This window comes from Psittacula echo (assembly GCF_963264785.1).
Source record: "Psittacula echo genome assembly, chromosome: Z".
Taxonomy (NCBI): domain Eukaryota; kingdom Metazoa; phylum Chordata; class Aves; order Psittaciformes; family Psittacidae; genus Psittacula; species Psittacula echo.
The window spans coordinates 24,238,400-24,251,867 of NC_137742.1; the positions used below are offsets into that span (position 1 = coordinate 24,238,400).

Genomic DNA, 13,468 nt, shown 5'->3' on the forward strand with positions numbered 1-13,468 from the left:
CGGGTAAACAAGGATATCTGGAGGCCAGCAAACTCTTGCAGTATCCTTGCATTATGCTTTAGTCACTTCTGTCAGCATTTCTTCCCAGCTGAGGCTTCCTAGCTTTCCTTTATAGCTTTTCTGTGGCAAGTACAATAGGAAGGGCCAGCCTGTTACAGCTATGGATTTGAGTAACTCAGGAGTGCAAATGGAGGCAAATGTTCTCCTTTACTGCTGTTCTTCTGAAGACATGAAAGGAAGACACAGGCGTGTGATACAGCTGTCAGTTCAATGTTATGTCCTATGTTACACCTTTTTTATTCCTGCAAAAAATTAAGTTCAAAAGCCAGTACTCCTGTGGGGCATGTGTTCCTCAGCAGCGGATGGAATGGAGTAATATCTACAGCTCTTAGAAAGGGCATTTGGGAAACTAAGAATTCTCTTTTTCTTTTAGCACTTGAAATGTTTTGTTAGAATGTTGCTGAGAAGGGAAGAACAATAAAATCAGATTGGCAAGAGAAGGTAGACTTACTATAGCACAAATGTGGAGTCAGACCAAATAATTCCTGTTGACATTTGAACAACTGTCTTTTAAAAGTGACCATTTCTTTTTAGAAATATTCTGGGTTTGAAAGATACTTTAATGAAGATTTTTAATTGTACAGAACTTTTCTTCAAAATTAGTAATGGGGGGGGGTGCTATTTAAACATGAAGTAGTTGATACTGAAGTAAAAAGTTAAAAGCTCCAACGTGCTTGACTTTCAGAAGGAGGATTTTTCTATCAGTGATAGAGTGTCAGATTTGGAGACCTTTCATGGATAAAGTCGCTAGGATTCATTTATTTCAGGACATCTATTAACACTGAAATTTTGACGTCTGAAAATTTATGTTCTGCTAGAAATAGTGACTTCTCTTTTCATTTAATAGAATGGCTTTTCCTTTCAGACTGATTTTGCCAGGTTTAGTGGAACTAATGTGGAAACAGATTTTGTAGAGGTACCTTCACAAATGTTTGAGAACTGGGTGTGGGAAAAAGAACCACTACAGCAGATGTCAAGACATTATAAAGATGAGAGCCACATTGAAGACATTCTCCTTGCAAAACTTGCTGCCTCTAGACTGGCTAATACAGGTATCTCTCTGCCCTTCCCCCCCCCCCCGCAAAATATGCATAAAAATATACCATTTAAAACACTGGTGGGAAATGAAAGACAAACATAACAGGTCCATTACATTTCTTTTGTGTATACACTTATCACTGTCTGTTTGGGTTTATTTGTTTGGGTACTCCATTAATAAAGGCTATGATGACAGATACCACAGTTTGCAGGAACAGAGCAGCTCTGTTTTTCCAAGCTACCCACAGGACTAAAATAGCTTTGCATTCCTCTCCATGTGACTTTTTTACCTACAAATTTTGCTCATTTAAAATTGGGAGGAGGGGAGGGAAAGTCCTGGGATTTCTGGTATTTGGGGGTTTTTTGTGGAATCCCAGGGCAGGCACTGTGAATACAGTATCAGATTTTCTACATCTGTTGTCCACATTTGTTTTGCATATGACACTTGACAGACACCAAAGTTGTTTGCAAATTTACTGAATATACATGGCAGATCCAGGATAGAAGTGTTGTGGCACTGCATTGTTCAAGCAGCCTTGTAAGTTCTCAGTGCAGAATCTTGAATCTCTGTTCTCTACCTTCCCGGTAGACTTTCCCAAAATAAGGTCCCAATTTTTTTGCTTTCCCAAAATAAGGTCCCAATTCTCTTCTTCCACATTTTGTGCCAATTTATATGTATCTCCAAATCAAGATGGCAATCTCATGTCATTACCTATCATCTCCTTGTTATTCTGTTACTGTCACCTCTCTGTCCCCGTAGTCAGGACTCCCCATTATCATAGCCTTATCCATTCATGGTATATCATTAAGCCACTACAGTTTGTTTCATACTGCCTGTCTATGCTGACGAAGAAGTCCTTATCTTGTGGCTTGTACAGGCAGTGTAGCTACATGAGCAGTTTGTCTGAGTAAAGGTTCCTATCTCGTAGCTTCTTCCAAAAAGCCTGCAGCAGCTGCAGCAAGCAGTTCTTGCTGTTCTTCTGCCTTAGGGTCGCTATACTTACTACCATCTGTACAAGCCTGAATGAAATAGTATACTGAAGTGAAGACATTTGAAAACATAATTTTAAATACTGAACTTTTCTATTTAAATATCTGCTTTATTTTGGTTTTGATCAGTAAGAAAGGTATCATTTGAAAAAATGAAGCTTATAATGACAATTCTTCCGTGAAAAATACTCCTCTCAACTTTTTGTAACTGAACCAATTCAAATGGAAATTACATTAACTCCAAGTTTTTCCATGGTTAAAATTCTGATAATTTAGGATGCATGTTGAGATCTTTGAATAAGAGGTGCTAAAGCAACTCCAGCTACTTTGATGCTACTTAATGAAATGTTCTTACCCAATTAGGCCTTTTAACCCTCCGTCAAATTGTTTTGAGCAAAGTTGACCAGGCTCTGCACACCAAGCCATCTGTTGATCCAGCAGGTGAATATGCTAAATACTGTATGGAGATTCTAGGAATTCCTGCCACCCCAGGTATGTCAGTATGAAGATTTTATACAGCATGTCCAAATGGTTTGATTGAACATGCCTTTATTTCCCAATGCTTGGCATACAAAAAGAACAGAGTTGTATATAAAAGAATCTACTTTATGAAGCCGAAATAATTACTTTGAAACTTGGGGTGATCTTAATGATCTGAAGTTTAAGGTAAATATAAAACTTTACCATTTGCCAGTTGTAATTTAGAGTGACATGATGTGAATACCACTTTAGATGTTCTGTCACATCTGTGTTGGATGTGCCACCAGCCTAAAATGGGAAATCGAGTTTACTTTGTAGTCAGCAAAATATGGCTAATACTTTGAGGCATACTCAGACCCTATATGTTAGAAGTTTCAAAATAGTTGATATAAATTCTTTATGAATTAATTCTTAAAGTTGAAGTACTGTTTACATCAAAGAAAGAAACGCATTTGATTTGAACAAATTATTGTTAATCTACTTTTCAAGGAACAAACATGCCAGCTACTTTTGGACATCTGGCAGGTGGTTATGATGGTCAGTACTATGGATACCTGTGGAGTGAAGTGTTTTCCATGGACATTTTTTACAGCTGCTTTAAACAAGAAGGAATAATGAATCCAAAGGTAGGTGATGAATATTTTCTAGTAAAAACTTTTTTTGCGGTTTCTCTCTGAAATCATGCTTATTGCAATCATGATCCATAGGTATAACATCTCAAGTACTTCTTCTGTAGCTGTCAAGTTCAGAACAACAACAAAAAAAAGCGTATAAATAACTTAATCACTTTAGGAAATAACTGTACAATTTCAAAGAGCACTTGGATTTAAAAATAATTCTTATATTGTCATATATTTAATATTATGGCACTTTTAAGACATTGTGACACACTGACTAATACCTTCAATTATAGAGTAAAAACCCCCCATATTCCTGCACTGCAGGAGTAGATGCATATTATTCTGCTGTGAAAATTGTATAATAGCTCTATCTCCATTAATAGTACCTCAAGTGTGTGGTACTTTTATGTAGTTACTATTTAGAATATATTTTGAATAATAAAATAGAATTGACTTTGACCTTTTCCTTTCACAGCATAGCATAACTTACTTTTTTTTTTCTTCTTTAGTTCTTTTCATAAGTGTTTTTTTAAGTTAAATGATTCACAGGTTCTGGATTTACTGGGGTTTTTTTTCCCTTGTGTAATTGTCCAGCCTCTTCTGCCTCCAGCAGAAATAAAGGTTAGTTAGTGATGTGGTTTGTAGTCCTGCCAATTCTGGCAACCTTTCCTATTCTTCAGAGATCATAGTATTAGACTTGTGAGTTGAGATGCTGCAGTTCTGTCATGTGAAAGAACTTTCGATTTTCCTGGTCCTCTTATCTGCCTTCTGGACTCAGCAGCCAGCCCTTCCCTTCACTAAATGTGTACAAGACAAGTGAAAGATAAAATAGGAAGCGTTTGACTTTCCTGTTTCTCTCATGGAATTTGCCCTTATTCCTCTGTTTCCTTGTCACAGCAACCAGAACTTCTAGATCTGTCCCTCCCTCTAGAGGGTGGAGAAAGTAAACAAGATAAGACTTTACAAAGAGAGGAGTCCAAAGTGGAAATGGGGTTGGGGTTAGAAAACTGAGGCATTGGTTAGGCCAGTAAAAGTGAAAAAGGGTTTTAATAAGAAAAGCAGCAAACTGAATAGTTTGAGAGGAGAGTTGATAAAAGGTTTGGAGGTCAAGACTGGTTTTGAAGTGCCAGGGATTCATGACAGGTACATGTGAGAATAAGCATACTCCCATTCAGTGGGACTGTTGTTACTCGTAAATAAGAGCAGGAGAGGAGAAATGGCAGGCTAAGTGAGAGAATAAATTAACTTTTCAATAAAATCCTGTTCATCTTAAAAATGGCATCTGGGGAGGGGTCAGACTGGTGCCAGACTTGTGGGACTTTGTGTCAGTTCTCAGTTCTGACACACAAACACCTCCCCAGTGTCATCACAGACTTTTTTTTCTGTTAGCTTTACTCCCTACTCTCAAAACTCTTTTATGTGTAACTGTATAGTCAAAACCCTAAGCTAAAACTGGCAGAGTTGCTCTATGACTTTCACTTCTGAGGGGTGAAAGTGCCTTTTATTCTGATTTTTGGTGGGGATTTTTGTTTTGTTTCTCTGTGTATGGGAGACTTTGAGATAAATTAATTATGCTAGGATTTAATATGTACTATGGTTCACTAAAAGGCAACTAGTGCCTTTTTTAATGTGAAGCCTGCTAACCAGGCTAAGTAATAAAGTAGAAAAATGATTGTGTGTGTCACTCACTCTCTAGCGTATGTGTCATTATGCATATATATATATAAAACACTTTGCTTGAATCCTGGTACAACTTCAGAGCTAACACTGGAGATTTTCATTCTCCCTTCTGAGCAATGCTGTCATCTCAAATTGGTTCTCTTTCAACTTGTTTTCCTTATTTGCATTCCATTTAAGTGTAATAAAGTTCCATGGGATGGGACAAACAATCTTTTATAAACAAATACTAGGTACCAATATGACTTTTGTAGTTACTCATATTTCATTATATCTGGAATTAGACTACTATTCAGAACAGCAGGAAAGGAGAATGGTTATGGTATTATGACAAGGGCTTTTAGAAATTTGGCTTACCTCTTCCTGTTAGAATAAAACCTCTCTTCCTGTTTTGAGCAGCAGTTATAGAAACTAGTTTCAGAGACTGTATCTATAAAAATTCTTCAGCAAACACTTAATTGGTTGTCTCATTTCTTAATTCTTGCACATTATCTGAAATTAATTCTGGTCTCCCTAGAACTGAGCAATGGTCTGGCTCTGGAGAGACCACTGCAAAGACTCAATTATACTAAAATAACACTTTTAAAGAAACCATATCTTCATTTGCTCCTGATGTTCAGGAAACTAACACAAACAGTGAAGTATGAGCAATATGCATCAGTGAAATTTCAGGGGTTTTTCTGGTTTGGGTTGGGTTGGGTTTTTTTTTTTGCATTTTAGTTTTTTTCCAACTGTAATTGAGAAATTGCAATTGGTAATGCAATTAAGTCATGGAAGTCTATCAGTTAAAAAGACCTATGCTTGTTTTTGTAGTACTGGTATCAGGAAGTGGTCTGCTCCTGTAACCTCATAGCTTTGACATGTGAGGAAGTATATATGTGTGTATACACTGACTAAAAGGAAAAACATTTTCTTCTTTATTATCAAAAGCATCTGGGACATCTGCATGCAAAATAATATTTTCTCACATGTCTTAGAAGCTCAAAATTCTCTAGATACCTTCTTTAAATTACGACTTTTTCCAAGAAAGTCCTCATAACTTACTGTTGTCTCAGAAGTTTGGTTCATTCTTTTTGAAGAAATCTATTCCTTCTGAAGTAATATTTCTTCCTGCAAAGAAAACCTAAGTTTCAGTTACTTTACAATACTTTAATAGGACAGTTAGATGTGTTCGTATATATTATGTGTACCACTGTGCATATGTGCCATGTCATTCTTCAGTGCTGTATCTATCTATGAACTATCATTCTGTTCTCCAAACAGAGATTAAAGAAAGAAAAATCCTCAGTTAAGAGAGGATGGATGTTAGGCAGTGCTGTATCTATCTATGAACTATCATTCTGTTCTCCAAACAGAGATTAAAGAAAGAAAAATCCTCAGTTAAGAGAGGATGGATGTTAGGTTCCTTTTTCTTGTCAGTAAGTCATGGGGATAATCCATCACTGAAGACTGTGAAGATTGTGTGTGCATTATGCTTTATAACATATCTTCTAGACAGGTTGTGATTGTAGCTTCCAAAACAGTGTAAAACCTCAAGAAAAAGTATTTCTTCACGAATTTCTGCTCTCTTGAATTCTTCCAACAGATCTAAATTATACTTGTGTGTATCCTGATTTGATATTACGAAAATCTTAAGGAGGGAAGGTGCTTGATCATGAGTAGATTTTTAAATATACAACAAATACAGAAAAGAGGCAGTTGGCAAGGTGAGAAATACTAATGTTCTGCTTTACCTTCTGTCAGGCTGGGATGAAATACAGAAACTTCATTTTGAAGCCTGGAGGATCTTTGGATGGGATGGATATACTACAAAATTTCTTGGAGCGTAAACCAAACCAGAGAGCTTTCCTACTGAGTAAGGGATTATGTGTTCAGTAAAATTATGGTTCCTTTGTAATGGCATGTAAGTATGAAATGAACTAGAAATGTCGGTGTATTTCACATCTTAACTGTGTATCACTCTAGGGGAATTGGGTCACTTCCTAATGATTTTTTTTTAATTGCATAAATAAAAATGTGTGGTTTTATTAAATTGCGTAGGACTACAAATTTCAACATATCAGGGAATAAATTCTGAGAGGTGCAGAAGCTGAAGAATTTGGATGGTAATTTTTTTGAATTGTTATGAAATAATCAGTATGTGGAGTTGATGCAATGTTTCTCTTTTAATAGATGCACTTAAACTGTCTTGTGAATTGATTTTTCAAACTGGAGGGGATAAAAAAAAGCACACGACCAGCAATAAAAGAAACAGATTCATTCTTACTCTGTGTTCTTCAATTATTTTCAATTGTTCATTAGCGTTTTTGATGAAGAGGAAGTATGTTTGATTTCATCATGGTTTGGGTTCAGTCTAGCTTCCTGACAAATTGCAAGCCTGAGAATTTGCCCCAGACAGCTTTATAGCAGAAATACTTGTGTGATACTTTTAAGCTTCATTCTGATGTGCATTCAGGTCTGTAATTTATAAATCTACACAGTATAACTAAAAAGGAAAAAAGAATAATCTAACATTTGAACTGCCATTTTCTTCCCTTCATTATGTAAAAAAAGCCAAATTCTATGACACTGGCAGTTGATGGTCACAAATCAGGTCTTTGTTTTCCAAGTTATATGAGCACCAGCACTGAAAAGTTATACCTGAGAAATATACTTGAGCAGTTGGTTTGTGAAGTATTTTGAGATACATGTAAGGAAGGAAGGGAAGATGATGTCCCTGGTGGAAACACATAAAGACAGTCAAAGTTTTTCCTATTCCTTTCCGGTGTGATGTGCAGAGGTGCTATAAAAAAAGCTTCATAGATCTAATGATTTCAGCTACAGAAATGTCAGAGTTATCAAGGAATTATTTTGTAGGGTTTTTTTGCAAGATCAGGAAAAATGAGTCTTAAAAGCCAATTCCACATCACCCGAATAAAACTGCTAATCCACATGCACTTGTCATGTCTTTAGACATCATACCTTACTGTGGATTTGGTATTGCAACACATGTATTAGCAAACTTTAATTTTGGTTACGAGTTAAAATATTTCAGACATTTGAACCATAGCCATATGGTTGGTATTTTCATTTGTTCAACTGCAGAGTAAGAAAATGTGACTGGTCAACTCGAAAGACTTCCTCTTTTTCTAGCAAAAGAAAACTGAAAGCATTCACTTTGGGTCAAATCTATGTGTTTCAGGGAGAAAAAATCCACAATTGTGAATGTTCAGTTGAAACTTTTATTTCTGTGTGTTTTTCTTTTAAAGCATTAAACTGGGTGAAAAAAGGAGCTGAATTAAGTCCTAATAAATTTTCCGCTTCAGAAAATATTTTTGAACCACACTAGTTATGTGAGAAAACATAAATGTTTTTAGCCAAAACATATTAACTATGTAGTCTTACCAAACCTGACAGTTAAGTCAATTTTATCACTTGTTGTCAGTTACAGTTTTAGATCCCACTTCTGTTGGATTATTAAAAGTCAGTACATGAAAATCACACGTATGAGAACATCTTGAATGATACTCAGAACAGCTATAAAGAAAAGCTGAAGAAGCTGATGGAGGAAAGATTAAACCTAAAACCTGTGAATTTTGTTTAGATTAATTTCCCTTGCATTCTGACTTAATATGGAAATATTTCACTTTTGTTCTTGTGATTCTATCTTACAGGCTTCGGTTTTTCCTTTTGCACTGTAATGATAGCTCAGATGAATTAAGATGTAGAAAATACACGAAGTGATAGTTTTTGAAAAATGAATCTGCAAATCTAAGCAATAGAACCTGTATTAAGTTTATATTTTATTGCTGATCAGCAGATTTCCACATGAGGGAGACCTTTCTCTGCTTAAAGCAGCAGTCTCAGATCAGGGTAGATAATTGCAAATGTAGTAATTATAAACAAAAATAAAATGATGATAAAAATTATGTTATGATTTAAAAGTTAGATTTAGGATAGTACTGATACTAATAATGATAATTTGACTTGTTTCTTTTCCCATTCTTTAGAGTGTGTGTTTTCTATAGCATATAGTAACTAAGATACTGAAGTGCAGGAGAATGTCTGCTATTATATGCATGTGGAAATGCCTATATGACTGTACTCTTAATGTACATCAGCTGGATATCCATGTGTATAGGGAGGAGAAAAACCTAAAGTACATTGTGATTAGAAATGAAAGTGTTACGTCCCGAAGAATATGATTTTTTGTAATTTCTTTTTGTAGAAGCCGTTTATCTCAGTCTGCATCAGGCCACAATTAAAGCAGATCATCTTATGGCTAAAACTGCACTCAACACAAAAGACTGATGGATATGTCCTGAAGTGCTTCTGAAACATCTTAATGTGGTAACATTTTATATTGGCTTCATGGACCTTTCTGAATCAAATAGGGGTTGGACTAAATAATCTTTAAAACTCCCTTCCAACCCAGCCCATTCTAGGATTTCATGAAATTCGTATTCTTATTGTAAAGACCTGATCTTGGAGTGGAAAATATAACCTGGGGAAAGACATATTTTCTGGTTTTGGAGCTCTCCATCACGGGCATGAAACTTTGAATAGGAAACACCTTATTCTGACACTATTCCAAAGCTGTGACGTGAAGCCCCCAGAAAAGACAGGGAACACTTCTTATGATTTGGAAACTTGAGTTAATTGCATTGACACTACACAGAAACTGTCACATATATTCAAATTGCCAAGAGGTGGGTATTTGGCAAAACCCAGCCTATTCTAGAGTTGCTAGACCCATGCTTGCACTAAATTAAATTTCAAAACAGTTGAATGTCTGTTTTTATTCCAAACCAACTTTAAGTATTCACTGTAATAAAAAAGTAACTTGTAAACTAAGTCTGTAACGACCAACTACCTTTTCAAGTTAGTATTATATCTTTATAGAATTTCATTATATTTAGGATTAACTCTGTCAAAAATTGAAATTGGACTTTGGCTGGCTTCACAACAAAAGCTTCAACTGAAAGGGAAAGGCTAAAATGAGAGACAAGAGAAAGTGATGGTAACCATTCAGGAAGCAAATTATAAAGTTTCTCATTCTGCTTCTTCACTGCAACAGGTAGACTGGGTTGGTCATGCAGTTGGGTCACAAGATGGTAAGGTGATGGCCTCAGCAGCCTCTGCTGCTAGTTGTCTGACATAGGTCCAGCATATAGGCTGTTTCTGAATTGCTTGCAAGTTATGTGGTCAAACCTAAATGGTAAAAGCAGTCTGAAGATAAAGTTTAAGCTTTATTTACTGAACAAAGTTGTTAATGCTGACATAACATAATAAAGAGAGCTTTAAGACATCAGAAGTTAATGTTTGTAAAGATAGGTGGAGTATTGACTGTCACTTGAGCTTCTAAGGCTACTACTCTTGCTGTTCCTATTGTTCTCTCAGTTATTAATATAATAACATTGCAGAAAAAAACTTCCTCATTTTAATCAGTAAGCAGGGTCAGTCAACTGCTGACCTTGTTTGACAAAGAACTTTGTTAAACCCTGTTTTAACAGATGATGAGGCAGCAACAAATTCTAATGGCTGTAGTCATTTGGTATGGGAAAAGTAAAATTACTGCAACAAGAAATGAATCACAAGATCAAGATCTCAGCTTCCTCTTTGAAACATGAAACAGTTTCTAAATGCCTTCAGAGGCAGTGCGGATACTCAGGTTAAATGGTGAGTCCTGGCAGGGTTTTCCAGAACTGTAGAGCTGGTTGCATAGTGAGTGCTAACTGAGTGGGATTAGAGAGGCTAGACATCAGGAGTTATGTGCTAGCACAAGTCAAAGGAAAAGGAAGGAAAACAGTAGGTGAAAGGATGAAGTTGGATGGTTGACAATAGCTGCAGAAGGATTGGAGGGGATGTCGACTCAGATAGCAGGAAAATGCAGTAACTTAACGCATACTAAAGGTTTTTCATTGTTTTATGAATTAGAAATAAGACGGGCTTGTCTATGAGTAGATTTCTCATCGTTTTATTTGCCTGCCAAATAATGTGAGATTATACCAGCTTGTTTCTTGAATACTTGTTCTTTTTTGTGACATCTGGAGATTAACTTTTGTTTCACTACTATTTTCTTCATGATTGTATTTTAAGCAATAGTTTACCATGGTGGAAATAAAAAAGTGCAGTGTTATGGGGGAAGTTCAGTTTGTGGGGCCTATGCTGGAAATCCTGTGTAGCTAATCATCATTAGCCATTGTAAAAAGTATAATTGATACCAAAGACATGGTACCAAACAACAATCAATCTATTTTAGACCTGTTTAGGATAGATAAAGACAAATTAAGTAAATGAACTGGAAGTTAGTGGTTGCCTAGAAACCAATAATCATGACCTGATTTTGTTCAGTATTGATTAACAGAGGATAGACTCAACCAATACTTGCTCACACTATACTCCTAATGAATTAACAAGGCTAACTATATCAGCACTAAGAGAACCAATGAGTAAAATTATTGGAAGAAAATTGTGAATGTGAAGTGATATGTCTTTAAAATTTAATTGGCCCAAATCCCATGATTTCGCAACTTAAAATTTCTGAGAACAATGCTGACTAAGAACCAATCTGTTCACCAGTAAACCCAGCAATTAAAAATAAACAAAACAGACGTGAAGGGTCAGGGGTAGGAAGTATTATAAGTTGAGAAATTCTTAAGTTAAAAATCATAAAGAAGGCTAGGACTCGCAAAAAAAAAAAGCATGGATGAGAGGACTTGTAACAAGTAAGAGTTATAACTTAATGTATGAAGAACCAATAAATCTCATTTGTGTTACACACCCTTCAGTAGATGGAAATGCTAATACTGCAAGTTGCAAAAAAGACAATTTTTAATTACTGTTTCTCTTCTGCATTTAAAAAGAAGCAACGTGATATAATCAAATTGCATGAGAACAGTGAGGTACTTTCCAGTCTATTATTAAGTGAGGAAGATATTAAGCAACACCTACTAAAAATAAATGGTTTTACATGAGTAGGATTGAATAACTTGCACTCTAGAAACCTCCAACAACTGGTGGTGGGGGATTTTTTCCCAGTGCTGTTAATCTTGGGATAACAGGTATATGCCATGGAACAGTGCTAGAAAGATCCAGTGTTCAAAAAGAGAAAATATTGGTGACTATTGGTCAGATAGCTTGGAATCCAGCTTCAGCAAAACAGCTGGAAAGTATAAATGTAGTTTTGTTGCTATAGAATTAAACAGCGAGTGTAATTCATATAGTGCAAGTGGTTTTATGAAAAATAAGATTTGTCAGACAAGCCTGATATCATCATCTATGGCCATTACAAGCCCGATGAAGGTAATTGTAGAGAGATTTATGTAAGGTCTATTTGACTTAGTGCTGTGTATTTTTACTGGAAATAACAGTATATGGTCTCAACAGAGAATATGTAAAATGGATTAAGAACAGCTAATTGTTCTTGGAGAGTACTTGTTCATGTAGAATTACAGTTGAACACAGTGCAGTGATCTGAGTGCTTGGGGATCAGTAAAGGTCAGTAATATAAAATCACTGATGATAGAATTTGCAAGCAGGTGACCAGAAAGAGCAGTCACACAGGATTCTTTGGATTGTTTGAAAGCTTTGGGCATTAAGTCTAAAAATTTCTCTAGCATAGGCAAAGTAACATGTAACATGACTATGGTAACTAAAAATGTACATAAAAACTACAGCGTGGTGTACTGTATTCTAGAAGGTACTAACTTCTTAAAGTATCTAGAGGCTGGTTACAGTAGTCAGTTCCATCTGAATTGTTATGAGACCATAGCAAAAATGGTTAAGCAATCTCATGGTGGATCGGTACAAGAATATTGCATAAGAGCAGGTTACTGATGCTATTTCTGTGTACCGTAGCAGTAAAATGGGTACAGCAATTGCTTGTGATTTTGGTGTCTTGATTTTTAATTTGTGCTAGTAGAACTTGTTATTTCAAACAAACACAGGTGGTTTTATATGTAGAACAGTTAAACTGTGGAACTCCTTACCAAGCATATTATAGAGACAATAGGTTTACAAGGGTTCAAAATAAGACTCAGCAAGTTCCAGTCTTAAAAGAGAAGCCAGTGGAGGGTATTTATTTAAATGCATAAAATCCTTTTCGTGCTCAGGAATTACCTGAAGCATAGAGAGTGGAGATCAGGATAACATTGAAGGAAATACCATATATGATGGCCTGATTCGTATTTCTTTTAGGCATCTGCTTTTAGCCACTCCTAGAGATAGGATACTGTATCAGATCAACTGTTTGATCCAGTGTAGAAACCTGAGAAAGAGCAGAAGATTGCTGCCACAGAGCTTACCTAAGAGCTGGAGAACTTTCAAAGAAAGACTTTTTAAAGCTTTATCTTCTCAGCTTAGCAAAAAAAGAAGAAGATTCTGTGATGACTTAATCATGGTCTCTAAGAATTGCCATCACATATTAAAGTCTCTTTAGTCTTTAATATGAGAATGTCAGGAGGAAGCTGAGGCCAGTCATTTCAAAGAGAAAATAACAACATTTTTAACAGTGAGAGAAGCTAACTATTGGGCCAGACTGCTCAGAAAATGGTAGAATTGTCAGTTCTTAGTGTCTTCAAATCAAGTGAAAACTCTCTTACGAGATATGCTTTCAACAAAAA

The 13,468-nt window shown here is 35.8% G+C and overlaps 1 protein-coding gene across 1 annotated transcript in view; it reads left to right on the top strand.

Moving 5' to 3' along the window:
- Positions 1 to 6,743, top strand: part of NLN (neurolysin) — a gene marked incomplete at both ends in the record, with an annotated part of 40,281 nt that extends 33,538 nt beyond the window's left edge. Inside the window, 4 exons of the mRNA XM_080638273.1 lie at positions 926 to 1,112; positions 2,452 to 2,580; positions 3,058 to 3,194; positions 6,609 to 6,743. Of these exons, the coding sequence (XP_080494399.1) occupies positions 926 to 1,112; positions 2,452 to 2,580; positions 3,058 to 3,194; positions 6,609 to 6,743 (588 nt within the window). The remainder of the gene's footprint in view (positions 1 to 925; positions 1,113 to 2,451; positions 2,581 to 3,057; positions 3,195 to 6,608) is intronic.
- Positions 6,744 to 13,468: the final 6,725 nt, after the last annotated feature.